At 38.7% G+C, this 24,720-nt stretch overlaps 1 protein-coding gene across 1 annotated transcript in view; it reads left to right on the top strand.

The window, feature by feature from the left end:
• Window positions 1-24,269, top strand: part of RB195_000404 (uncharacterized protein) — a gene marked incomplete at both ends in the record, with an annotated part of 31,812 nt that extends 7,543 nt beyond the window's left edge. Inside the window, 7 exons of the mRNA XM_064196732.1 lie at window positions 2,488-2,568; window positions 5,872-5,987; window positions 6,104-6,192; window positions 11,306-11,410; window positions 18,199-18,290; window positions 24,092-24,186; window positions 24,239-24,269. Of these exons, the coding sequence (XP_064052613.1) occupies window positions 2,488-2,568; window positions 5,872-5,987; window positions 6,104-6,192; window positions 11,306-11,410; window positions 18,199-18,290; window positions 24,092-24,186; window positions 24,239-24,269 (609 nt within the window). The remainder of the gene's footprint in view (window positions 1-2,487; window positions 2,569-5,871; window positions 5,988-6,103; window positions 6,193-11,305; window positions 11,411-18,198; window positions 18,291-24,091; window positions 24,187-24,238) is intronic.
• Between the last annotated feature and the right edge of the window lie 451 nt (window positions 24,270-24,720).

Below are 24,720 nucleotides of genomic sequence, written 5' to 3'. Positions count from 1 at the left end.
AGAGTTTTGCTCTCTACTATGATGTGTAGTCTTACGGCCTTAATCTCTCTGTTTGGGTCTGTCTTTGGATGTATAGTTGGGTCAAAGGGACACGAAGCACGTACAGTTGCGTAAGCGGCTGCGGTGGAGCGTAGCGGTTGGGACCGTGTAAGGATTCTCGCTACCGCACCGTTGCAGTTCGCCACGGTCCCACCTCGGTTCCAGTCGCTACCTCCACCACACCGCTTCAAGCGCAGCCGCTTGCGCAACTGTCCGTGTTTCATGTCGTTTTGACCCGACTATATGTCCATCTGCCTGCCTGTCTATACCTCTGTCCGTCTGTCTGTCTTTCTCTCCGTCTGTCTGTCTGTCTGTCCGTGTCACGATAACATTAATGTTGTGAAGAGGATTTAATTCTGACTTGAAGTTTTGCCCGGAGACGGGTCCTACGCTCCGTCAGATTAGGACAATGGCGCTTGAAAATAGAAACATGGTGTGAAAAAGGTGTCTAATTGGTGCAATTGCACCAGAAATCTATGGGATGCGCTGGGACGAGTCCCACAACGTCGAATTGGTGCGCGGATGTCAGAAAGCGGTGAGATGCGCGAATAGAAATTGGAAAATAGTTCCAAACGAGTTTCTCAAGAGACGATTGAAACGTTAAGATGTGTTTCATGGCTTTAGCGACTGGATTTGTTGGTTTCACTTTTATATTCGCCTTCTCCCTATGTTTATTCCTCTGTACCGTCATCATCCTTGCCAAAACCTTCTTTGAGAAGTGCAACATACGGAAACAGACTGCTTAATAAGTATAGTAAAGCCAAAACGACATCAAGCAGTATGTAGTTGCGTAAACGGTTGCGTTTGAAGCGGCGCAATGAAGAAAGCGAATGGGACCGAGGTGGGACCACCGCGAATTGAAGCGAAGAATACTGCCTGAGAGGGTCCTTCCTCGGTCCTAACCGCTACTCTCCACCGTCCCATTCCGACGCCAGCCTCTTACGTAACTGCACTGCTTCATGTTGTTTTGAACCTATTATAGCTACCAGTTTGCATGATTTGACCTAGGATCGTTTTCTTCATCTACATAATGATGAGGTTCGTGTCATTTTGAGTTAGCACATCATTTTATGCTAGCTGTTGGAGAAAAGACTAGATGAACTTCGTTTAATACTTCGGTTGTCTTCAAATAATAGCGGTATTGAAGGTGTAAAGAACAATAAAAGAATAACAAGAGGAGGAATAATAAAAAAAAATTGGTAATTTTTCAAAATATTCTCCTAACACTTCCATCGAAAACATTATGAAGTTTTTCAACTGCCCTTTTGTTTAAAAGAAAAGAAAAAAGTGTTACCGTTACTACAAAAAATCTAATTTTTGTAGTGAAAATTCACAGAAAGTGCTTCTATTTCAACATTTTTTTGATCACCACAAGCAAGCAAAGCGAGCACTACAAGAAATCTGAGAGTCCGGGGTTGGACGGACTCATTTATAATGCGAGGATACAGGAAATAGTCAAATAATTTTTGTATTTGTTAAAATGTGCTCATGGAAGGCGGAGACTATAGTACTCCCCGTCGAAATCCGTAAGATACTTTTACTTCTTCATGTGAATTTCCTGAAGCTGGTGCGGGAAAATTTGAAATTCGTCTTTAAGATCGACTTAATAATTATTTCGCTTTAACACAGACATCACCGGAAGAGCAGGCTGATGCGGAGGATGTTAAAAACGTCCGCAACACGTTGAGATCCCTTCGTACCGCGGTGAACGGTTTTCTCTCTTACACTCCAAATTTTCAACCGAATGGATTTGCCTGCAATGCATCTAAGGTACGTATCCTCATACTTTTTTTATCTTTCTTAAAATTGCAGAACGGAATTTAGTTTTAAGCACTGGATTATCTATAATAGAAGTGAAAATCCTCGCCAGTGCTTAATTCTCCAAATCATTCTCAAAGTGCCACATTGAGCGAGTTAACTGTTTTGTGTTCGGCCCAATGTAGATCGCTCCTTCGTTTATATCCTTCTTTTTAAAACCTTTTCGAAAAAAGGAATATTTTTTCGAAAATTGAAGAAAAAAAAGAAAAATGGAGTCAAATGAATTGAATTCAAAGAACTTCATTACAATGAACGGCACATCACATAATTTAGAGCGAAAAAAATTATATTTATAGAAAAAAGGAAAGAAAAAAAGAAATACGACAAGAGAGTCGACGAAATCCGCTAAACGCTTCGGGAGTTTTTCATTTCTCCGAGAAATTTCTGGCAATTTTAGCCCATCAAAAATTGTACAAATGACACATAGTTCTGTCACCGACTACTCGGAAAATTTTGAAATAGATTTTTGACTACATACTAAGACTATTTAACCACACAGAACTAGTACTTCCATGTCGGATTACGGTAGTTAGCCAGTTTCTAGAATGAGATATTCTTTTCCGAGATATTTTCAAAGATGTGGACTGAGTGCCTCGAAGAGCAGAGCAAGAACGTTTTTACCTTTTTCAGGGTGATTACAACGCTATGTTCACATTGAGCGGAAGATCTACAGGGAGGATTTATCAAGTCCAACCGGAAAATACTAAGAATGTAAGCTTTTTCAGATTCCTGCCTAGTAATTCTATTTATTTCTCAATGGAATGTCTCGTACACTATGAAATTAGTCCAGGATTAATAGAAATCCTTTAAGCCTTTGTGCGACTTCTTCGATCCTAGAGATTGTTTCTATTATCTGACTAATTTGTGTGGAAAACTTCAAAAATATTTCTAAAAATGTTGTAAACACACGTTCTATTTTGATTCATCAGAAATAGCATCTGATCCTGAGCGCTAATATGTAACACTGATTAATGAGGATTGCGATTAACTGTAGGAAAAATGTTGTGATCAAAATAGTAGGCTACCATGGCTGAAGAGTTCTGAGAGAGTTTTTCCTCTACTCGTACTTTGATATTGTTTTTCCTGACTTGAATATTTCCTTATTTTCTTACGAGAAAAAATAGTTAAGAGAGACGTATTACAAAACGTCTGCGAAAGGTTTCAGACGATTTTATTTCAGTAGAAAATCATCTGATCAAGATCACTGACATGGATGTTCAGAGAAACAATCCATTTTCAGTCATTTGTAACTTTACCTTACGTATCCGCGTTATAATAGGAAGTGGGGAAAAAATTAATTATTAATTTTACAATTAACCGCACAATTCTTTTTAATTTTGTAGAAAAATGTTACTAATCGCACAGTTTTAAGTTGGTTTTGTCTACATATATGGGTGTAGAAATTTTTATTTATAGTGCTTCTCTTTATTCGAGTAAAGAATCTTTTTGAAGTCATTATAATTAGTCATACGATACCAAGTTTGAAGTGAAGATTTGGAGATTTCAGGAGTTACGATTTAAAATTTGAGGCTAGTGGGGTAGCACACGTGGTATTATTTTATTATTTTTTAGTGTTATTTTGTGGTGTGATAGGTGGTGCTACTTTTTTTAAATTATCAGTTCATACCTCTCCGGGTTCATGACATACGTATGGAGCTGGTCCTTTTTTAACGGGAATCATCCATGGATAATATTTTTTGCGGCAACCAACACCTAGTCCCTAACCGACTTATGTAGACAGAGGAAGGTAAGGAAAATAAATAGTTGGGGTTGTCAAAAATAAATAAAAGGTCCCATCCATTTGGGATGCGTCAACGCGTTTTACGCCTATCCATAGCAGTTGAGGGGTTTTTTTTAGAACGCATGACGGCCTATAGAATGAATTGTGGGAACCACCCGGTGATCAAGCCAGTATTTTTGCCTTCCCAAACAACTCTGCTACCAATTCATCTATTCCGAAGGGATGAATGGTTTGGTTGGCTCTGGGGCGTTCTCGAACCATGAACCTTGTGGCTGCAGCAGACCTCTTACCCATTGCTCCACCTCCACCCGTAAATAAATAAAAAATTAATATGCAAATAAAATAAATGATGGATAGTAAATAATGAAAACTCTAATGTTAGAAATCGTAATTTTACAAATTGTACTAGGAATTATACAGCTTTTTTAGGTGTTGCAAACAATTCCACTGCAGCATTTAAATGCTGACGTACATCAGCGACAAAATTTTCATTGCAAGCAACCAGTGGATGTGAGTTTAACGCTGTTATTGTTCATTTAAGGATTCACTAAATTCCCCATCATGTTTTTTAAAGCAAGTCAATTTTTAAAAATCATTTTTAGGTGTTCTTCCCTGTGGATTCATTCACTCAGTCTATTCAACTGAATATCTGGGGATATCGAAAATCCATAAGCATATATGATCCGAAAGGTGAGATACGGTTGTTTAAACCTTCATATATCAATACTTCATCGTTTCGCTTGAAGAGGTTACCGTAGGTGTTACTGCGTATCGGGACCTCATACCTGTGGTCAAAACGACGCACGGTGCAGTTGCGTAAGCGGCTGCGTTCGAAGCGGCGCGGTGGAGCGAAGCGGTTGGAATCGACGTACGACCGTCGCGAGCTGCAGCGATGAGCGGTACTAGCATAGGTCCACCTTCGATCCTAACCGCTATGGTCCACCGCTCCGCTTCAAGCGCAGCCGCTTACGCAACTGCACCGCGCTTCATGTCGTTTAGATCCTGCTATACTTTGAGGTTTTTTGTTCCAAATGTTTAGAAACCATGTAGGAAATTTTATTTAGTTTTATTTTGAATTATTATTTAGTTATGATTCAATTTATTTTAAATTTTAAATAGAAAACTTATAGGTTTTTTGGAACGAACTCTCCTTTTTCATCTCTTTTTTTTCTGTCTTTTTCATTTCGGTGTAAAATTATGTATTCGTCTTCCGAAATCACAAACCACTTTCTAAAAAAAATTGACATCTTTTAATAACGGCGCACAATCAAATTGAATCTGACTTCGTATCTCAGTTTCAAAAGCTCGTGATTGCGAATCCTGAAATCATTATTTCCGTACACCTACATGAAATTCAGGCAAGCCAGTTGAAGGATTCAACCTTCTAGAAGATTCTTTTTCTGGTTGGGACGTCTTGGAAATTCGTAAAGGTAAGGCATCTTGTATTTCGTCTTTTTTGCGCATGGATTAGACCGAGTAATTTTAATTTATAATTATTTGACAGAATGTGATAAGGGATGGCAGAAAGTTGGCCAGCATTGCCTACAATTTGTTGTTCAACCAAAATTCTTCCATGATGCTGAGGACTACTGCCATGAGGCTGGAGCGAACATTGCCGATGACATGAGTGAAATAAAGCATCAATTTCTGGCAGGTGTGTTCGTTGCGGTTTTTTCGCTTGATTTTATGAGAAAAAAACCTAATAGACTCATTTTTGGGTTTCAATTTCTTCAATTTCTCAGGAAAGCAAAAATTCCAATAATTTCAAATAATATTTGGATTTTGGATATTTATCCGTTCATTCACATATGGTTGTGGTGCACAAAAAAAAGAAAATAAGCACTTTGTCTGAGTCGGAACATTTAAAAAAAATCGGCATCCAGTATATTGTGAACGGTGAACTTGTCGTAGTGTTTTTCACGGCGGATGACACTTCGAATTTTTCCCGAAAAAAAGACTAAAATATGAAGTAGCCTCCATGTTTTGTTTTAAAAATTTATATTATATATATTTAATTTAAAATTATTATTTATATGTATTTTATTTATATATTTAATTTTAAATTTAAATGCACGCATTTTTGAAGACTTTTCGGAATCTAATCGATTCAGATGTTGCTCATGGATTCGATTTTTGGATTGGTTTATACAACAACGGAAGTATGTACATATGGGATCGGATCGAACGTATCTCTCCTCTTCCGGTAATACCAGCATCAATCTTTTTTCAACGAACGAGTAAACATGGTTCAAAATTAAAATCTGCGTATTTAGCTCACCCAATCGCATCAATACTGGGCGAATAGTGGATCTGTACCACCACCGTATAATCCACAACAACCATGTGTATACTGGAATGATTCTGTCCCTGAAGGCACTGAAAATACATGGTAGTACGCCTGATCTGAGGGATGGGAAAATACATGGGAATTTAGTGAACTATTGCCATAAGGCTATTACTTTATCTTATTTATTAGTAATTATTAGTTAGCACACTTTTTTTCAGGACTCTCGGGGACTGCAACGTTCCTCGTACCTTCATCTGTCAGAAATTTCAGTTCGATAACGAAAACCATAATGGTGTCAGCCAGGAAGGTGAATGGGTTCCCACATTTTTTTCCACATATTTCAAATTGTTATTACTGCAGTAATTATTTTATTTACTACTTATTACTTTATCTTATTTATTAGTGATTATTCTATTTGAATTTTTCTTTTGAATTTGAATTTCTATTATTTTATTTACTATTTATAATTTTATTTTGGTGAGAAATTCATTTCCAGCACAACTTTCTCCTGGAAAATGGCGTATTTCTCTTCAAGTAAAACCTGGATCCCCAGAAGAAGGAATGTGCTCTGTTTTTGTACGAGTTCAAAGCGGATTACAGATTATTAGTGGTTTCACCACTGACGTGATCGGAGACGTACCGTCCGTGGATCCAGCTCAAGTCAGCCGTAAGTTCTCTTGTCCTACTTTTGTCATACTATTAAGTTTAGCCATAAATAACTTCCGCCGGGGTACATGGTACCTATTGTTATTGTTTACGAATACAATAGGTTACCTAAACAAGGAGTTTTTGTTATCGCTACGCAGGCAGAACTTCGGTTAGCCTTAAGTCAGCACTTTAGTGTTGTGCACTTTACGTTTAATTTTTTTTGAAGTTCTCCGTTTTTCTTCTCGTGCTCCAGCAACACACAGAACTTTCTGTTCATGTTTGCTCCTATCGAATTGAAGTATCCGTAGCATTCATTTCTATTTCGGATGCTTTGTCTCCCCAAGTACGGATTCGTAAAATTTCAGCTTTTTGATGGACGTTTTGTGATTTATTTTGTCCTCTTTATTTCACTTTCAAGGAGAAAATCGACTGATCACCGCTGTTCATTCAAAGTTCAACGACCATCGTAGACCAGTGCTCACTCATTCACTCATCTTCGATGCCGAAAACAGTAAGTTCTTGTGCTACTAGTATCCAGTAAGATTACATTCCGGATGTTTGTTAATTAAAACTTGGTTAGAAGCTGGTTTTCAAGGCAACATGAACAATTCTCATGTATCATGAAAAAAAAAATTCTACGGTGAATGAAAGACTTATGAGAAGTCTCAAGTTACGACAAGATCAACTTAGTAGGAAAAACTTTGTAAGTAGGAGAGTGAAGGATGCCCATCGCCTGGTCGACTAAGTTAAAGGCATCACACCACGAATCTGGTGTGGTACGCATTTCCGGTGGAGTATTCGTATACGGGATCATATATTATTTGAGAGAACGGTGATTCCGTCCATTTCTTTCTAATTGCCGTAAAAAACGGCCCGGAAGATGCGGCGCCGCACATGGCTGGCGCGCTCCAGTCGAACTCCTTGTAGAAAATACTGCGCCAGAACGAATGAAGCCGTATCATCCGGGCCGTTTCTTACGGCAATTAGAAAGAAATGGACGGAATCAACCCCCTCTCCATAATCTACTATCCCGTATACGAATACTCCACCTGAAATCCGTACCACCTCAGATTCGTGGTGTGATGCCTTTAAAGGCAGACGGGATCACTTGACTAACTGTGTATCTCTCAAGCCACGACAAGAACTTATAAGCAAATCTTTTTTTTCGTTTCTTTGAGGCCCCAATCAAATGCCCAATTTTTGATAAAACGACAGAAATTAGTAAGAAATTAGAAGGAACATATTGATATCCATCTACGAGTAAGTTCCAGAAGTATGCAATAAGGGTCTTTTGGAAAAAAAACAGAACCGTATATGGGAAGTATGGAATTATTAAAATAAAAAGTGTGGAAATTAAAAAGAGTCAGTTCTTAAAATATAGGAAAAACTAATACAATTGATATTCAAGAATATAAATATAATATATAAATATATGCTTCACTAATTTGAACCTTCGCAGCAGCCGAAAATCTACAAAATTTATTGTGATCTGTTTCTTCGATCTGAATTATTTTTAATCGTTTTTCTTCTTTACACTACGTTTAGGATAGCATTGGATTGATTCGGTGTACAGATAATAGAGCATCAATAAATAGAATAAATAGAAATACTTTTTTCCTCCAAAGTAACCTATTCTTTTCAGGAACCCTCTATGATGCAGCGAGGTATGAAAAACGAATTGGTTGCGCGTTTCCATGGATCTCCCAAACATTTTACTACCCAAGCAATAGAAATGATGTCAATGAAGTGTTATTTTCGGTAATTTACAGACTTTGAAGAAACATTTCCTCCATTTATCCAACTTTTCTTCAGTCTACGGGAGATTTTTTCCGTCATTTCCTTCCTTTTGTGTCCGCAGGTGCGATACTAGCTGCTGTCACACCCTATTACACTGTCTTCATGCGGAGAGCACTGCTGGAAATTTGAAATTTGTCTGTCTACCACATATTCAAGTCTCAATATGGAAATTCAATAGAGCTGTACTCCATTATAAACTCGCCAGTATGACCGTCCCAGTGGGACTGGCATAATGAAGTGGACCTGAAGGTGCAATGAGGTGGACTTGAAGACACGAGCTGTTCCTCAAAGGAGCCTGTCCTACAGTTGTCTTTGAACCACGACAAACTTCTACTGGAGTTCATCTTCATCTAGGATTTACTTGAAACAAGAAAGACTCTGATCCGAATGCTTCACACATCAAGCAGTTGCCAAAGAATCTTCCCTAACGATATTTGGAGATAGAGAGCAGAAGAGAATTCCAGAAGCGCAGCAAAGAAGGATATCCTTGAGAAGTGCTGCAGGGAACTTCTCGAATATTATGCTCTGCTGAGAGCCTTATTGAACGAAAACGGGATTCTCATTTTTTTTAGTGATGAGATGAAAATAATTAGGAAGAGGTTTTCTCCGTAAACTCGTGCGTCATTTACACTGAGTAAAGTACTACTACGGATTCCTCCAAGTTGCTTGCTGCCAATGAAGCGTTTGAGGGAAATCTTCTAAAGTTTAACCGATCCACACAACATCTAGACGGTCTTCGCAGTTCCTCTTAAGAAGATTTCCCGTAATCGCGTTCCAACAAATTTCCAAAGCTAAGAAGAGATGGAAATTCAGATTGTGAGAAAAATCGACAATGGTTGGATTAAAACAACGTTATATTGGATTTTAAGAGATACAAAAGGCACTTGAGAAAGGCTATCAGCGGTGACGGGTTGGTGTGTTCGCGGCATCAGCTGAGAGCTCAGGTGGAAATAACTTAGGAGCCTGGACAACGTCTCTCATGAAATTCATAGCGTCTTGGATGACCTTCGACTGCAAAGGCGAGGAAAAATGGAAACAATACTGTAACTCAGTAAAAAGAGGTCATCCAACCATCTATGTAAGAGAGTAAAACCATCTATGTAAGAGAGCATTTTTTCGCCCATGAAAGCATAGAATTCAAAAAAATAATTTTAGCTTCCATTTGAAGTGACTTTAGCATTTAATACGCAGCGCTTTAAACTGTTTTAGTTTCCTGTCTGTTATTTCTCCATCTTAATATCTGATATATGTACGTTCTTTTTCAGCATGTCGGAGAAGACGGATTTGGAAATACGTTTCAACGACTAACATTCACAAGAATGGAAAATACTGGTAACTACTTAAAAACGAATAAGTCCTTATATAGTTGTTATCCAAGATTTGTGAAAATATTTTTTGTCAAATTTTATAGCTTGCGAAAATGGAATTCTCTTTAATGGCACATGTTTCTGCGCTGAGTATTGGACAGGTGAGTCGTCTACAAACAGTCTTTAGTAGGTGCTTAAAGGCATCACCCCACGAATCTGAGGTGATGTAGATTTCAGGTGGAGTATTCTTATATTGGATAGTAGATTATGGAAACGAGAATGATTCCGTCCATTTCTTTCTAATTGCCGTAAAAAACGGTCCGGAAGATTCGCGCCGCACAAGGCTGGCGCGCTCCAATCGAACTCATTGTAGAAAATAGTGCGCCAGAACGCTCGAAGCTGTATCCTCCGAGCCGTTTTTTCACGGCAATTAGGAAGAAATGGACGGAATTACCCCCTCTCCATAATCTACAACCCCGTATACGAATACTCCACCTGAAATCCGTACCATCTCGGATTCGTGGAGTGATGCCTTTAATGAGGCGCAACCAGATTAGCGTCACAAGCTCCTTTGACTTGTGGCTAACGTTTTATCATCGAAACTGAATAGGGTTAAGCATTCGGAGATTAATTTCTGTAAGTATACATCTACAAAAAATTCTAAACGAGCTTGTCGAGAACAAATGAAGATAACAATCAAATTTACACAGCTTCGTGTGAACAGCATTGCTTTGTTAGCACAATCCTATAATCCGTAGACCGAAATGACAATGTGATCCTTACTATTTACGAGTAAGTCTTGAAAAATCAACAAAAAGTGCAGTGAATCCGTTGATAAGACAGCAACGCATTGACCATTGCCTATTTCTGTTTGAAGGGAGCAGACCACGAATCTGACATGGTGAGAGAATCCGTGGGAAAACCTGGAGATGGAGTTGTGGTATGCCGGATCCGGTGTGGCTCCGCTCATCTCTCCCTAATCGTCGTTAAAAAAAACGGCGTGGGAACCGCTTTGGCTCCTACGAGGTGCGTTAGAACGCTCCGCTGTGCACCCGTTCCGGTCCTCTCAGCAGCCTTTTCATTAGTTTTACTTGAATAGGCTTGTAAGAAGACATCACCGATCTTCGACCGCTCGCGCATGGATGCGGCGCTTGCGCAAAAATGGCGTGTTGTAACTGAAATTGTCGTAGGAAAACTGTGTTTCAGGCCGTTTTTTTTACTACGATTAGGAAGAAATGAGCGGCACGGATTCCTCGTCGAGATTTGGGCCTTTAGATATGGGTATGGAAAGTGTTACAGCTATATCTGCCTACTGACGAAGGCAGACGTTTCTGAATACGCAACCAGAACTTCAAATAATTCAAATTTGTCTCATTTAAATGAATTTTATAGAAACTTAAATCCTTCGAAAAATTTAAATTAATTATTTAATTCCTTTTTTACTCACATATAAGGAAGGTCTGTCTGCATACCGTTATTATATTGCCACTTGTGCTTAAAACTGATCAGCTATTTATTGTTCATCCTCAGCACTCACAGACCAGTAGGAAAATATCATAAAAAACCTTATGGTAAGCAACAATTGCTCCGCCCAGCGGTTATTCTTGCAACGTATAAAATCAAGCTTACGGTCCTTTACTCGAATAACAGGATGCAGATGAATTCCAGGAGGAAGCTGTTCTGATCCAATTTGTGTCAATGGAGGTACTCGTGTAAGTCAAGAAGCACGTTGCGAATGCCGGAAAGGATATACTGGAATTCACTGCCAAGATGGTAATCGGTGGAACATTAACTTTTTCTGTTAGTTTTTCTCAAACTATTGAAAAAGATGGATTCTGCGGAAGAGGTGCTGCTTGCTGTTTGTTGTTTACTCATTTTGCTGCATGACTAGGACCTACCTATCCTTATACAAGAAGCAGCGCTTGGACACAGGGAAAGAAGTTGAGGATGCTGCGTTTAAAAAAACCCACTCAGTAGAAAATCAGATGTGGCCATCTACATGGATTTGTTGAAGTTGACCGGTGTTACGGAGATTCCAGTTGAAGTTTCTTCTGCTTAGGGCTCAACTTTTTCGAGAAGAAACAGAGCTGCATTGAAATTATCTATTCATGAAAATACATAGGCCCAGTATTGACTGAGCCATATTTGTTTGTTTCTTATTTACATAATTTAATGTATTTTTCATACAAAGAATACAATAGATAAAGTGTCCTGCATTAATCAATGCGTTCAGGATGCGCCAACGCGTTCACCTCAATTCAGATTCGTTTGAGGTTTACGAACGTAACGTCCAGCCTATACAATGACTCGCGGGGGTCAGCCTATAGGCCGTGTTTTTATATTTCCAGACAGGTCTGGTACCAATCTATCGACCACTGAGAGATGAAAGGTTTGCGTGGTGTTAGGGTGGTTTTGAACCTTTCATCGATCATGCGTTTCAAGAGGAACGTCTTACCTACTGCGTAACTCTAACATTTTTTTATAGACTTATAAAGGAGTGGCATATGTAGTTGGTTAGTTACCATATGTACTTGAATGTTCGAATTTCTTGAGCATTTGTAGCGCTAAGACTTTAACAAGTGTTATTTCATTCAAAAGGCAAGTAGGAAACTGTTTTCGAGGAAAAAGTTCACTAAGGAGTAGGGAACTACTAGCAGCCATCGAGGAAACAATTCTAAACGCTCGAAAATGCGCAGTCATACGTTGCACGGTAGCACAGTTCATGGAAATCGTGATTTACCTGTTGAGCTTGACGGATTGACTTTGTTTTTCCGGGCTCGTAACTAGATTTTGTTCATTCTCGCCAGACTCAACGGATCAAAATGTGTGCTTTGCTTTTGTCCAAAATGATATGAAATAGCAGATCCGTAGATATACTGTTTGCGCGATGATCCACAGATCAATGACTAGGAAACTGTCTGTGATCAATATCATTCGCTAAAGGGATTGGTTATGGGAAAATTCGACCACTTTTATGTCCATCTTGAGCGGTGCATCGAGCGATTATTCCAGATGCATTGTAGAATCCACTACCTAATCTATGATATTGGATAGCTCTTCCAGCAATTTTTAGAGAAGCGTTGCCGATAAGTTCGTCCAGAGATCTGATCTATTTTCAATCCTTTCCATGTCAACCTGAGATTATTCTGATACTACGCTGTGCTGTAATTATTTTTCTTTTTTTTTCGTTATTTTATGTACCGTAATCTCTAAATCGTATTATAGGGTGATTTGCTATGTTAATTCTACATGTTTCTTCTTCAATTCCGATGAAACTGTTATGGGCAGAACGTTGCGAACGGCGCTTCTTACCAGATCTGAACTTAGCAACCTCTTTGAACAATAGGATCTTCGGCTTCAGCTTCATCTTCTCATAGTCATGTTCTCTTATCGTTCTCACTGCGATACATACTGTGAAAAATACTATTTCTAGCACTTCAGTTTCGTTCAGTTTTTTTTTTCACTTCAGTTTCAGTCAAGTTTTAATATTGGGGCATGGCGCAATTCTCCACGCACTCCTTAACTTATCTGATTTAAAGGTATCACCCCACGAATCTGAGGTGGTACGGATTTCAAGTGGAGTATTCGTATACGGGATTGTAGATTATGGAGAGAAGGGTGATTCCGTCCATTTGTTCCATTGCCGCAAAAAAAGGCCCGGACGATACGGCGTCGAGCGATCCGGCGCGCTATTTTCTACAATGAGCTCGATTGGAGCGCGCCAGTGTTGCGCACGCGCCGCATCTTCCGGATCGTTTTTTACGGCAATTAAGAAGAAATGGACGGAATCACCTCCCTCTCCATAATCTACTATCCTGTATACGAATACTCCACATGAAATCCGTACCACCTCAGACTAATGGTGTGATGGCTTTAATATTGGGGCATGACGCAATTCTCCACGCACTCCATGAATTACTTGATTTAATGGTTACGCCGATATTATCGTCTAATGCGATTGCCCGTTTCCTCGCCAAGCTGTCTATATTCTTGACTCCTAGCTCTGACAACTCTTCTTGATCAGGAAGAGTGTACATATTAGAATCGATCCTTTCCTTGTTATTCCATATCAAGCGAAACGTGATCTCTCGCCTGAACTGCCTATCAATATCGAGTGTCCTCAAGTCCACTTTTGCCTCCACCTCCGTCCAGAACCTTCGTTTTCGGCCAGGTTTCCCTTCCCAGCTTCAGCAACGTAGAATCCTCAGAACTCGTTGAACAGGACGAGTCTGCTGGTCACTCCAGAATTTGTCCAGGGAACGGTTTTCTGCGGCCAATTTCGATGTCGGTGCAAGATGTTGATACCTTCCTAGTGTCATCCGCCGCTACACCACCACCTCCATTCGCATGAAAATCTTCATTGTGGCAGATCCTAGGCCTAAAAGTAGCCAAACAGCCACCCATGCAGTTCTCCCTCCAGATATGGCCGCTAGTATTGATGTAGAAATTGATTATCACCAGTAATATTCTGAATTTTGCAGAGGAATGTGTGCAGCAACAGCCTTTTCATTTCTCCAATGACGGAAAGACTCTCTCGTTTGTCGTTGAGGTGACCAGGCAAACTTCGGAGATTGTCAAAAATGTAGGTGTTTTCCATCTTCAAAGTCACTGTTAACTTAGTTCAAGAATTTTCGAGCAGATCGACCCTCGAACTCGATTTAAATTACCAATTTTGCGATAACTGATCATATATGCCGTGTATGCATACGAGAGCGCAACTGACAGTTCTTTTTGAGTAGACAGTATCGAGCTTTCATCTGGTTCCTATAACCATCGTTTTTAAACATGAAATTACATCTACTGAGAATTTTGATTGTTCAACATTGCTTGAATTTTGCTAGAGCGACTACTTAGCGGTGAAAGATTGAGCCATCTAATACTGCTGTTGTTGTTGATGTTCATGTTTATCTAGTTTTTTTTTAACAATCTAAATCCTGAGAAATGAAGAACAACACCGAAAAAGTAGCCGTTTAGAACACAGCTTACGGTCGTTGCTCTCTGCTTCCTAATGTTGTGACATGTATACGTTCAACCCCGTAAGAGTTAGTCGCACCTTTAATATAATCCATCAACTATACGAATGACGGAAGACTCAGTGATTTGTTTATTACTACTAGTAAAAAAAAAAGAAAAACTGAAGCACTGGACAATCTAAATTTTTTTTTCAGCTCATCAACACCTTATCTGCGATTGTGCACAGTGCGACTCAGAAACATCCGAAATGGTTTGCAAACTACAATCTGGTCACATTTGACTGTGAGTTTTTTCCCAATTTATTTTTCGTACTCCCAATCCAAAGAAAACGTTTAAGAACAAACCTTTGCTTGCTTCTTGTACTTCTAGGATGAGTAACTGAAAAAATTCGCTCACCGACTAAGGGGACTGGCTCCGGGATATCGCTGCAGCGGTGCGCAAATAAACCTGGAACAAAACTGGAAATGAACGAATAGTTACCTCAAACTTGAGTAAAGAGCAACGTTAGCATCAATTCAGCATCAACATCATAGAATCGATCGCTGACAAAGAACAGATCATCGGCGGCCTATCTATGTTCGTGATCTGTGTATTCGTTTCCTCTCAAAGCCCATGTACGGTTCAATTCCATAGATTACGAAAAAAAAAGAATATCTCAAACATCGCCTCTGGCAATGCCCCGCCTTTTTTCGCATTTTCTTGTTCCTTATCATTTATCTTGGGGAGTACTTGGAAGACGAAAGAGAGACGACTTTTATTCCAGAAATGATTATACACAATCTTGCCACCTTTTATAGGGTTAAGAAATGGTGAAGAATGGAAGGAATGTCAAGATATAACGAAAATTACATTAGGCAGTCAAAATATTAGAGGAAGATGATTAAAAAGAAAATTTCTTGAATTTTGTATTGATTAATGTCGTTCCAAGGCATCATTACCCGTCTCAGTCCTGTAGAACATGTTGGTACGTTCTTCCGTATAAATGTTGTTTGGCAAGCTCAATCGCACCTTCCACCTCGATTCATTCCTAGCCTAGCCATGATGAACAGTAGGGGGCTATGGAGGACGAGCACCATGGCCAGTTCCACGAAAAAAATAGTTTAATTACCCAGATTTGAGATACATCCGATTTTTTTTTCGTGCGAATATGCGTCGGACGGGCGAACCATCTTGCTTTATGTTATAGCGTGGGCCTTGTGACAAACAACAATTAAAAAGAGAATACTGTAGGCTTGCATGTTATTCTATTCAGAAGAAGTTCCAGCATCTGGGCCAAAATCTTCCAGCGCACACAATTCGATTGAGGATTTAGTAGCAGCACTGAGTGCTGCTAAAATAAGTGATGCTGGAAGTTGCTCCCTTCCGGTTTATAGGTAGATTCGATTCGTTTCCACTTCCTACGTTTGGAGATAAATACCTATCCTTAATTTAGAGCTTTGAACGAAGCGTTATCCATGCAACGCGTCGAATATCCAGACAGCGAAGTGTTCGTCGTGACTATGGCTGGCGCTAACGATGATGCACATCGCAACGCCGTCTCACACATTCTCAGCGATTTACAATCCCATGTCAGTTCGTTCCTGTTTTTTTTTTTTTGTTGCAAACTTCTCTCCCAAAGGATCGCAATTGACTGCCGTTGGAAAACGGCGGGAATGAAGTCAAGGATTAGGAATCCTAGACCTTAACACGCTATTTTAATGTTCTTTTTGCTGAGTTGATTTGGATTTTTTTTACCTGAGTTGATCGGCATGGAGATTATGTCATTCTTAAGAACTCTCGAGGAGAAAAAACACTTTTTCAATTTTCATGACGCCCTATCTACTCTTTCCAGGTTAACCTTATTTACATCACATCAAAATCTTGTGGAAAATCACCACCAAATGCTGTAATTTCCCCAATGGCCCGTCTAGCATATCTCTCTGGTGGGAATATCGTGTTCATCGATGGTTCAAGTCTCTCCAAGGCATGCATTTATCCTTAATTTATCCTCATGAGAAGTTTCTGGAATGAGCGTTTCAGTACCTTAATGCTTACCTGCCTACTCTCTATGGGAAATCGTTACTAGCAAATCCTACATTCCATTCGGATTTTGTTTGCCCTGTCAGTAAAGACTGGTATGTGCAAATTGGCGAGAATGTAACTTCGATATTCGTCGCGGCCACCTCGATGTTCGGATCGGTCGGTGTTATCACTCCATTGGAAAGTGGGTTACTTCCTTCTAGTTCCTTCTGAATGACCATAACCCAATACATACTTATGTTCCTTTTTTTCGCTTAGTAATTATAATACTATGTCTACGAATCTCCCTCAGCAGAGAGATCACAGCCGGTTATGCTGCCCGCAGAGTACAGAGCCGCGCTAGCGCGCGGTTTGGCGGCTCTGCGTTTTTGGTGGTTATTGGGCGCACTGTTCTGAATAGTCAGTAACCACCAAAACCGCAGAGTCGCCAAACCACGCACCCGCGCGGCTCTGAACGCTGCGGGCAGCCTTAGCTGTAAGGAAGGATGCGTACCGCATCCCTGGTTGCGCGTGGAACCAAAACCGTGGACCAATATCTACCTTGCACTTGCTCTGAGGTGTAGGTGGGTTGAGGAGGCTGACTCATTGTTCCCGCTCTGCCAGGATTCAACTACAATACCCTTGTAACCTCGCAAGTCGGACCCAAAAGCCTGCAAAGGTCTGAGAGGTGCAAAGGAGATGGTTTGAAGGTGCCTCCAACAAATAAACTCCGCCTGTCAACCTGACAGTGAGTTTTGAAATTAAGTGAAGGTCACGGTGATAGAAAGAGAGTTTTCTGACTCCAGAGGAACGCCTGTTACGGCAAGCCCAGTACATAGAGAGTACGGGAGTCTTCTAGGATGTCGAAACGGAAAAGGACTAAGATGACGATCGTACATACAGTGCCTGTACGCTTACAACGGAGACGGTCATTGAAAAGCCGATGATGCAAGATAGGAAGGTAAACTTACGTCATGGAAGAAAGGATGTCATCGTACTGACCTAAACGAAGTGAAACTATCCACTGGACGCAGTTTACGACACAGGCGAGGAACTATATATAGGGACATGGAACAGAAAAAGTGGAAGCTTCTTATATGGACCTAGAGACGCTCTAAGAAGAGGCCCTATCTTTTACATGGAACAGTGGAGGAAGTATTGGAGTCAGTGCCCTCGTCGGCAAGAGTATGGTAATGACCATCAACATTTTCGAACAACAACACCGAATAGGACGTTTGCGGATGAGAAAGAGAGGATATGATTCAACGTGAGCTTTGAATATCTTCGTGGCGTTTACGCTCCAGCATCAAACTGCGGAGAAGAAAAGGTGGAAGCTTCTTATATGGACCTAGAGAAGCTCTAAGAAGAGACCCTATCTTTTACAAAGTCACTGTTGGTGATTTATTGGACGAAGTTAACTCCAAAAGATCACCTCAGGGACTTCACGTTGGGACCCATGGCCTTCAGTGGAACGAACAAGGGGAGAAGCTTTTATCATGGCGCTTTTTCTTCAATTTTTCTTCTAAAAACCCTTGAATATTCTGCATAATAAGAAAAAGAAGCGAAAAATTAGTTTCTTTTATTTACAGAGCACGTTCAACCTACTACCTTGTTCAGAGATGGTCGAACAAAATTTTATCGCATTGACACCAATCAATCACTCGGCACTTACACACTCACAGTAAGTTCTTTCGCTCTCAATATTTTGGTAATACAAGATCTTTTTTTCATAAAAGTCTCTGCTTGTTGCTAAATTTGAAAAAAAAAGAAAACTTTAGTTACAATATGGGTTAAATTGAAATTCTGCACTTTTCCTAATCTATTATAATTGTCTATAAATAGAAACATAGTATGGTATGATATGGCATGGTATGGTTTGAATAACTGCTAGTTGTAAGGTGTAGGAAACAAGGATATGGAAAACTTTCTGGACTAAATCGGTCTTGGATCTTAGAGCTGAAATGGAAGTCGTTTCCAAGGATCACTCGTTTTTTCCCCTCGTTCACTGGTATTTCTCCATAGAAGCTGCAAAAGAAAAAAAAATCCGATAGCAACATGGAGTGAGAGATGAAGATAATAAATTAGAAAATATTATTTGAGTTTTCAACCATTGGCATATTGCCTACTTGAGCATCAACGCTCTGCCAGTTTTAAAGGGGTGCTTTGTATCAGTAACTTTTTGTGTTCACCTACTGGATCGAACCATCGATAGTGGAGTCGCAGCCGAAATTCTTACCGCCTGCTCTGCACAACAACACTAGTGTCAACTAAGACGAGTTTAGCCAGTCAGTGACAGATTCGACTGTAACTGCACATTCAGTGGAAACCGTTCTAGTGTCAATCAAGCTTTTCATCTCTCAGCTACCTGTGAATGGGTACTGTATTCGTCTGAGAGCATAAATACAGTAACATGACACATGGGCTGGTTATTTGTTTATTTATTCTTTATGTGGTCATTATGTGTTAACGAAGTATACAAAAAACAAATGACACAGATAAACACCAGAAAAAGGAGTACTAAAAAGTACATGTATGTTTCTGAATACAACGAAGGAACCTCTAATTACCCGTTTGCTCAAGTAAATAAATAAACGAATAAATAAACAATGATTAGCTACTCGTTATTGGCGTAATAACAAAGAGCTTATCTTTGTTACGTAACTCCTTCTCATCGTATTTCTTGTTTCTTATTTGTTTTCCTTATTCATGCTGTTCTTTTGAGATACATTTAGCTTATTCACTCATTATTCCAGTTAGCCTCACCTGGTGCATGTTACGTGCATATTTATACTGCTGATGTAGCAAAAATCTACACTCGTTTCGCTCTGGCCGATAGCTCAAATGGTGGACCACATCAGGATGAAGGAATTCCGAGTCCAAGTGCAGGAGGTGACTGAGCCACCGACACCAGTAATTAATTTAATTTTCTAGCTATTTAAAAATCAAATATGTACTCGAAAACAGCAGGTTCAATTTTCTACATAACACGAAGATGGACTAGAATTAATACTTATGCTCACGCTTATCATGCTTTGATATTTCGGTTAGAAAAACCACTTATGCATCGCAATTCTCGGAAAAATTCAGTTTTTTTTTTGCTAAATAAAACCAACTTTTGTTACAAGAGCTAATTTTGCGTTGTTTGGTTAACCAAAGCTGTTTTGATCCCCTATTCTGGCATACATACTATGTAGGTCCATGCATCATGAGTATTAAGGAAAAAAGGCATCTACACCTTATTTTTATTCTTATGGATGTAGGTCACATTTTTTTCGCGTCTGATGTTCTTTTCTTCCCATTTAATTTTTTTTGTAATTAATTTTTCCTTTATTTTTCGCAACAGAATGTAACTGTTTTTTTAAAACTTATATCCTTAATTCGTTCGCATAAATAGTTCACAATTTCAAGTTAAGAGTTTTTAAGGTGCTAACATAGCGATGTTCCATTTACACGAGTCTCAAAACTTTAAAGGATCTCTTCATTACGTTGAAGTGCTGAACGCAGAAACGAGTGAGGTAAACGTTTCAATTTCTCGCTACCTTACCAATGAAATTTGTTATTTTTTTATATTCTTGTCATTTTTTAAAAATATTTATTTTAGATTTTTGTTTTTTTTATATTTATTTTAGATCCTTGTTATTCTTTTATATTTATTCTATATTATATTTGTATTATGGCATTGCTATTTGTAATTTATTGTTTGCTTTTAATTTTTATTTATTTATTATTTTTATCATTTTTTAATTTTTTTTCCTATTTGTATTTTTATATTATGTTTTATACGACATTTCTGGAATAAGGGGATATTTGAGGTGTTTCTTCGATCGACGCTTCATCCTCGTGTGCGTTGCTCGTTCGAGTATTATTCTGATCCTTTCACTTGCATGGCGGAAACGCTGGAGCTGAAGTTATACGGTGTGGATGCGCTAAGACAACCATTCAAGCGACAACAACACTTTTTCTGCCATAATAAAACTGTACAAGGTGAACATCTTCGTTATATCGAACCCTTTCAACCTTTATCTTTTTATTTCTAATTTATTTATCATCTATTTGGTTTGGAAGAGTAAGTCGTGAGCTTTTTTTTATTTGAAATGAAAAAAATGTAAGTGGAAATTCGAAAATATTCAGAACATTTTAGATAATATTCGAAGGACATTTTCTCCATTCTCAACAAAACTGAACTACTTTCCAAGAGTTTTTTTTTCTGACTCTCTTTTTCTTTTTTCTGTTTTCTCTACCTATTTTACTTTCTATTTTTCTTTTATATAGAATTTCTTCTAATCTTTTTGTTTTCTTATCTAGTTAATTTTCTTCTTTTTAGACCATTAAATTGGAGTGTAGGAGAACAAAAGTATTCTCGAGACTATTAACTTCGAGATGCATTTTTCACCTTAAGACGAACAACCCTTTAAAATTTACAACAACAACAACACTAATTCATCTCTCTGGAATCTCTTTTTATTAAATAAGCGGTAGATTCATATCACGTTATTCATATTACTTCATAATTTTATTTTTTTACATTATTTATTATTCATATTACTTTTTAAACTACGACAATAGTTAAGTGAAGGATAAAGTGATAGGATTCGCGAGAAACAATTACTAGATTCCAGATTTCATTTCACTTCGTTCCAGACCTTTCCACCACTACAATTTCCAAAAGATCTACGACCAAGACTTCGAAAACTGCTCCATTTATCATCTCATCTACGTCAAAACCACCAATCCCTGTTACTACGACGAAATCCAGTGATTTAACAACTCCGGCTCATTCGACTATTCGATTCGATGTGGTATTCCTCGTCGACGTCTCTAAAGACGCTAAACACCTGCTAGACGATGTAAGTTCTGTTAGCAGAGGTGGTTAAAGGCATCACTCCACGAATCTGAGGTGGTACGGATTACAGGTGGAGTATTCGTATACGTGATAGTAGATGATGAAGCGGGGGTGATTTCGTCCATTTCTTCCTAATTGCCGCAAAAAAAGGCCCGGAAGATACGGCTTCGGGCGTTCTGGTGCACTATTTTCTACAAAAAGTTCGACTGGAGCGCACCAGCCTTGTGCGGCGCCGCATCTTCCGGGTCGTTTTTTACGGCAATTAGGAAAAAATGGACGGACTCACCGCCCTCCCCCCTCTCTCTCTCCATAATCTACGATCCCGTATACGAAAACTCCACCTGAAATCCCTCGTACCACCTCAGATTCGTGGAGTGATGTCTTTAAGCTTTTAAAATCGCTGAATTCGAGCACGTTTAGTTTATTGGATCTGCTATCTTGCTGATGTCGGGATTCACCGTCTCGCGTGACAGCGCTCGTGTTGGAATTCTAGCGGTTGGAGCCGATGATTGCATGCTTGTGGCACAACTCGACGCGATTAGATCGCAAAACACACTTGCCGAATATCTGAAAACTCTTCCTCAATACGAAAGTTTTGACGATGAGGGTCAGGATATTGCTGGGTAAGTCTCTTCGAAGATACATCTCTTCGAGCGAGCTCCTTGTAAATAATACTTTCCTGCGAAAACCGTAGACCCACAGAACAAGAGCGATCAATATTTCGCCTTAAAATATTATCTATTGGGTCTTTCCATGTCTTTTTTTACCACTTTTGAGATAAAAGTTAAAAAAAAAGTTTATTTAATTCCTACACATCAAGGATCAGCAGTGTAATTAGCTTCATTATCAGCAACATGTAGCAACTTCACAGGTAATTTCTCGATGTCCTCTTCCCAAAAGAAGAGAGGGTGCGACGAAGTCGTTGAGTACGTTTTTGAGGTCACCGAGTTCTTTTAAAGTCTTTTTTTTTGCGTAGATAGTGCTACAGGGCATGGAAGAGGTGATAGTCGGATGGGACACGCTCGGTAATGAGTATAGGGAGGGTGAAGCTGCGGTCGTCCAGCCCAGACCCTCCAGAAATTGTCGCGTCACCTTTGCAGTGTGTGAAGTGTCGCGTTTTCATGAATCAGGGCGACCTAGAGGAGTTTTGAGCGTTTTTCGCGCTCTGTCTCCGCCAGCTTCTGGCTTTGACTTTCATGGAAAAATTGGCGTTGATGGTCTGATCATCCGCCAACCGTTCCAGAAATTTCTAGAAACAAGCTGGAATAAAAATTTAAGTTCAACTGTGGGAAAAAAGATGTGCAAAGACTCAGAAGTGTGAATATATCTATTGAGAATCAGAAGTAGACGTCGAGAAATTTCGAGAACTCCACAAAAGTTGTTCTCTTTTTTTCTGTTAGAACTGAAGACTTGTTAAAAAATATTATAAGATTTTTCTCCGTGCGCCACCCTAATTACCCTTCACATATTTAGAGGCTTAAGAATTACGACAATGAACGAATTCATGAACGCTGGCTACAGGAGAGGGATCAACAATCATCTCATCATCTACCTTACCACTAATACTAAGTGAGTTTACGAATAAAATCAAAACTATATAGTATTTGTGTTCTTAAGTTGAGTCGGACGCCAGATTGTTATAATCCATTATTTTTCGTCAACGTTTCGGTGGAAAAAAAAATCAAAAACTCGTAAATGCCTCTCCGAGAACGAGAACGGTTTTGAAACCGATTCCAAGACCTACTCACTGTTCTGCATTCCCTGTATTTTTAGAAGAATTTCGAAATTTCAAATCCTAACCTTTACTTGTAGCAACAAATAGGAGTGGGAGTAATAAACAAATAAATAATAAAAATAAATAAAAAATAATAACAAAAATAGAATCTCTCCATCATATCACGGCTGATTTTAAATGAGCCACAAATAAGCGAGCAGCAGAAATGAAAGAAAACGATGGGACTATGTCGATGTTATATTAAATTTTATAATATGTATAATAATAAATAATATGTAAATATACAATCAAGTGAATGTACAATAATAGATATAATGATTTTGAGAAATTTTTTCCATTTATTTTGTAATAATTCAATAATAGATATATAATAATTTTGAGAAAATTTATTCTGGGCACGCCTTTGAGCGTAATAAATAAACAAATAAATGAATAAATAAATAAATTAGTACTCCAACGAGAGAATACTACAGTAATTATGATGGTTATTCGGTTATGTTTATTTATTTATTTCACAGGACTACTCTAGGATTCTCTCAAAAAGTAAAGCAGTTTTGCTTGTTTTTGCCATTATCTCCTCATATAAAAAATTTCAAATTTCACGTATCGTTTTCCATTTGCATATCATTTCACTTTTTTTGAAAGGTTCAATGAGGAACCAGAACCCGTTGCACAGCAAATACTAAAAGGTGGGACCTACGGAATCATTACAGTGGGTTATGGACCCCAAGCAGCTGATAGAAACGCTTTACAGGTACGGTATCGTGTTGACATCCCTTAAGATTCATTTATGACTCTATTATTGATTAGTGGTTTATTTGTGATCATTAATGATTATTGGTAAATTATTGATTCTGTTTACCTTATCTCTATGACTTATTAACTATTTAAAGAGAAATTTTAGAGTATTTCTGGCGGTGAAAGATGTACTTTCACGGCTGATACTGGTGCTCTTAACAACGTTGTTCCGTCCATTCAGACTTTAATTAAGGAAGCAGGGTAAGTGCAAGAAAAGACGGAACATAACCCTATAAAATAGTTTTATTTTTAGTTCCAGTGGTGGAAAATATTGTGGGAATTAAAAGCAAGGAAAGGACCGCCATAAAATCCTGTGTCTTGTGGATTTTTTTTAAAATGTGAAATGAAACAAATGAAGTTTTCTCTTTAGTTATTCGCGTTGTTATTAACTTCACAAGAACCTAATGAAAACCTACCAAAAACCCTATAAAAACTCTTCAAAATTTTCATACAAATAAATAGCCCTTTTTGAAAATTTGCTCAAAACCCATATCTAAAATTCCGCATTCTTTAGAATAGAAAACATAAAAATTAAAGGGATAATGGGAAAACTAAAAGCACTTTCCAGATACCTTACAGTTCACAAAAACAAAATAATTTCATTTTTAAGACTTTAGGTGACCCAGTACTAGTTTATTATTTGAGTCCCAGTTAACTAATTATCAGGGAATGCTTGACCAAATATAATCAAATTCTGTTTTCTTCTAGTTCTTTTGTGCGGTTGGTTCAGTGCTC

Source organism: Necator americanus, chromosome IV (genome assembly GCF_031761385.1).
Source record: "Necator americanus strain Aroian chromosome IV, whole genome shotgun sequence".
Taxonomy (NCBI): Eukaryota; Metazoa; Nematoda; class Chromadorea; order Rhabditida; family Ancylostomatidae; genus Necator; species Necator americanus.
The sequence above is the reverse complement of the archived record's forward strand: the minus strand, read 5'-3'. Positions and strand labels throughout refer to the sequence as shown.